Genomic DNA, 2,807 nt, shown 5'->3' with positions numbered 1-2,807 from the left:
AAACAAAAATAAATAAATAAAATCTGTTTTATAATCAGGGTTTGCCATTGTTAATTTATTATTGTGCATTTTTAACTGAAAACAATATGAGCAGAATGCTAGCAGTAGAGACTGAAGTAGGAAACATACCAAGTATCGACTCACACAAAGTTTACATATTATTTTTGAAAAATAAAAGGGTAAGATAGAAATAAAGTTTAAAAGAGCAAGGGCATAAACACAAAATAGTAAATAAAGTTAGGTGAAGTGAAAGAAGAAGCTCTGTGCAGTGGGAGCCACTTCTAATTGAGTCATCATGAAGGGTTCTTGGAAGCGGAGACATTGAAATTGAGATCTTTGTGCTAAGAAACCAGTTAGGAAGACCTCATGAAAAGAAAAGCACTATCTGCATGTGGGACACTTGATGGGAATAAGCTTTACAAGTGTGGGGAACTGAGAGTTACAAGTGTGGCAGAATGTGGATGTCTAGGTAACAAGGACCTCAATGAAAGAGAAAAAGATTCAAAGAAATTGTTTCACATTCAGTTGCAAGATTTGGAATCTTCTAACATTAATGGATTCCACTGGAGTGTTTAAAACAAGTGGCAATGCTCTAGACACAGCCCAAGCCCAGGCCAGTGAGTGTGTGGGAGAGCTTCTGCATTCCACTGTACCCACTGGACCTCTCTGGACCCAGCCCAAGTCCATCCTGGGGGAGGGATCTTCAGCCATGCACTCAGGACTACTCCCACCCCCTCTGAAACCAGCCCAGGCCCAGTGTGTGAGAACTTCCACTATGCTCTCAGGACTCCTCCAAACTTAAGACAAACCTAGGCAAGCAAGTGTGTGGGAGAGCTTCTGTGCTCCTCTTTGCCTGATGGATCCCTCTGGACCCAGCCCAGGACCATTTGTGGGTGAGTCCTTCTGCCTTGCTCTATGGACCCTTCCAGACCCAGCCAAGGCCTGGCATACAGGCCTGGTGTGAAACTCTGCAGCTGAACTCATTGCAGAGAGGCTAGGGGCCAGAACCACCCAAATAATCCAGGAGCAAAACATCTTGCCATAGGGGCACAACAGCTACACTTCCAAGGGCTGCAGCAGGAACAAGTTGAGCACAGCAGACAGACTGAAGCCAGGCACAACTGGATGAATTTAAACTTCATAGATCTGCACCCAGTAAGCTGAGATACTTTGGTAGACCCAGATCTATAATAGCCTCCTCCTTCTTTCTCTCTTGACTGAAAGAAGGGGCAAAAGGTAATCAGGGTGAAGTAATCTACCTGGAAAACACCAGGTACATCAAGGGGAGGCAATCATACAGAACTTGGTGGAATTAACTTAAATACAATGTCCCAATTAAATATCTGCTTATCGGGAAGTAATTTGCACCCAGCCGGCAGCTGCAGTAACTACGGTTTCAACTTCAACTCCACGATGTTTCCCTTGGCCAAAAACGCATTAGGTCGTTTTCCAGTGCGAAGCATTCAACAAATGGTAACAAGGCAGAGCCACCAGAAACGTACACCTGATTTTCATGACAAATATGGTAATGCTATATTAGTTGGTGGAGTCACATTCTGTATTGCTGCATGGACCTATACAGCAACACAAATTGGAATAGAATGGAACCTTTCCCCTGTTGGCAGAGTCACCCCCAAGGAATGGAGAGATCAGTAATCATGCCAGCTGATATGATACAGCTAAATTATTTCTAAATGAAATCATAATTGATGCCAAGTAACAGTGCTGTGTATCCATTAAAATATAGCCTACTGAAGAAATAAAGTACAATTGAAACCTTCAAAAAAAAAATAAAATAAATAAATAAATAAATATCTGCTTATCTATATAGACACTATGATGGCTCTTACTGTCTAAAATAATAACCTACTAGTAAAAAACATTTGTCAACTGCTAAATATCAATACCCATTATTAGTGTTCCTTATTGTAGTTCTGTACATACAAAACTATAACTGCTTTAATCATATAATCTCTGCTGGGTAAGAATTTTAGTAAGTGCTAAGGTTATAACTACACCAAAGTTCTACACCAAAGGTAAGAGTACAGTACTAGGAGACTTGATCTGAAAGCCTGTCTCTCCTGTCTCTTGCCCTGTCCTGTTCATCCCCGTTCCTTCTCCAGGTTATCACCCCACGTCCTGACTCTCGGGATGAGTCAAGTGGCGACCAACGTGGGCCCTGGCATGCGGGACTCAACGAGGGAGCCGTTGGAGAGCCCTGTGCGAAGCAGATTCCGAGGCCAACGCTGCGAGAGTGCCTGCCGCGCCCTGAGTCACGGTGAGTGAGTAGCAGCCCCCTGCTCCTTCCCGGCATGGGTCAGGCATTAAGCGAGCATGAGCTCTTTGTGGAAAGCCTCAGCGAGGCACTCAAGACATGAGGGATCAAGGTAAAGGAAAAGGATTTATTACAGTATTTTAAGTTTATTCATGAGGTTTGACCGTGGTTCCCGTTGGAGGGCACGATCAATTCTGAAAGATAGAAACGAGTGGCCGATGCATTACAGGATTTTTATAGAGTTTTTGGCCCTGAAAAGGTCCCAGTCACAGCCTTCTCATACTGGAATCTGACTGATGAGATACTTATGCAGCGACATGGGGACCCTTTTGGTCAGGGAGATGATTACCCAGGGGGAGGCCGCCCTGTGCAACTCGAGCAGACCCACTCCGGCCCCCTCTCAGGCTGACTCAGATGTCTCCTCTCCCTCTGATGAGGAAGCAAGCGAAATGTTGGAGAAACACCAAAATGGGATCAGCCGCCCCTTCCTCCTTTTGAGCCCTTGCCATCTGCCCCTCCCCCCCCCTCCAAG

At 44.8% G+C, this 2,807-nt stretch overlaps 1 protein-coding gene across 1 annotated transcript; it reads left to right on the top strand.

Moving 5' to 3' along the window:
* The first annotated feature begins 1,364 nt into the window (after positions 1-1,364).
* On the top strand, positions 1,365-1,710 carry LOC101587395 (cytochrome c oxidase subunit 7B, mitochondrial). Its single transcript, XM_004629519.2, has one exon. The coding sequence runs from the start codon at positions 1,414-1,416 to the stop codon at positions 1,654-1,656; it is 243 nt and encodes an 80-aa protein (XP_004629576.1). The 5' UTR covers positions 1,365-1,413; the 3' UTR covers positions 1,657-1,710.
* Positions 1,711-2,807: the final 1,097 nt, after the last annotated feature.

This window comes from Octodon degus, unplaced genomic scaffold (assembly GCF_000260255.1).
Source record: "Octodon degus isolate 3935 unplaced genomic scaffold, OctDeg1.0 scaffold00030, whole genome shotgun sequence".
NCBI lineage: Eukaryota > Metazoa > Chordata > Mammalia > Rodentia > Octodontidae > Octodon > Octodon degus.
Note: the sequence above shows the minus strand (reverse complement) of the source record. Positions and strands in the feature narration are given on the sequence as shown.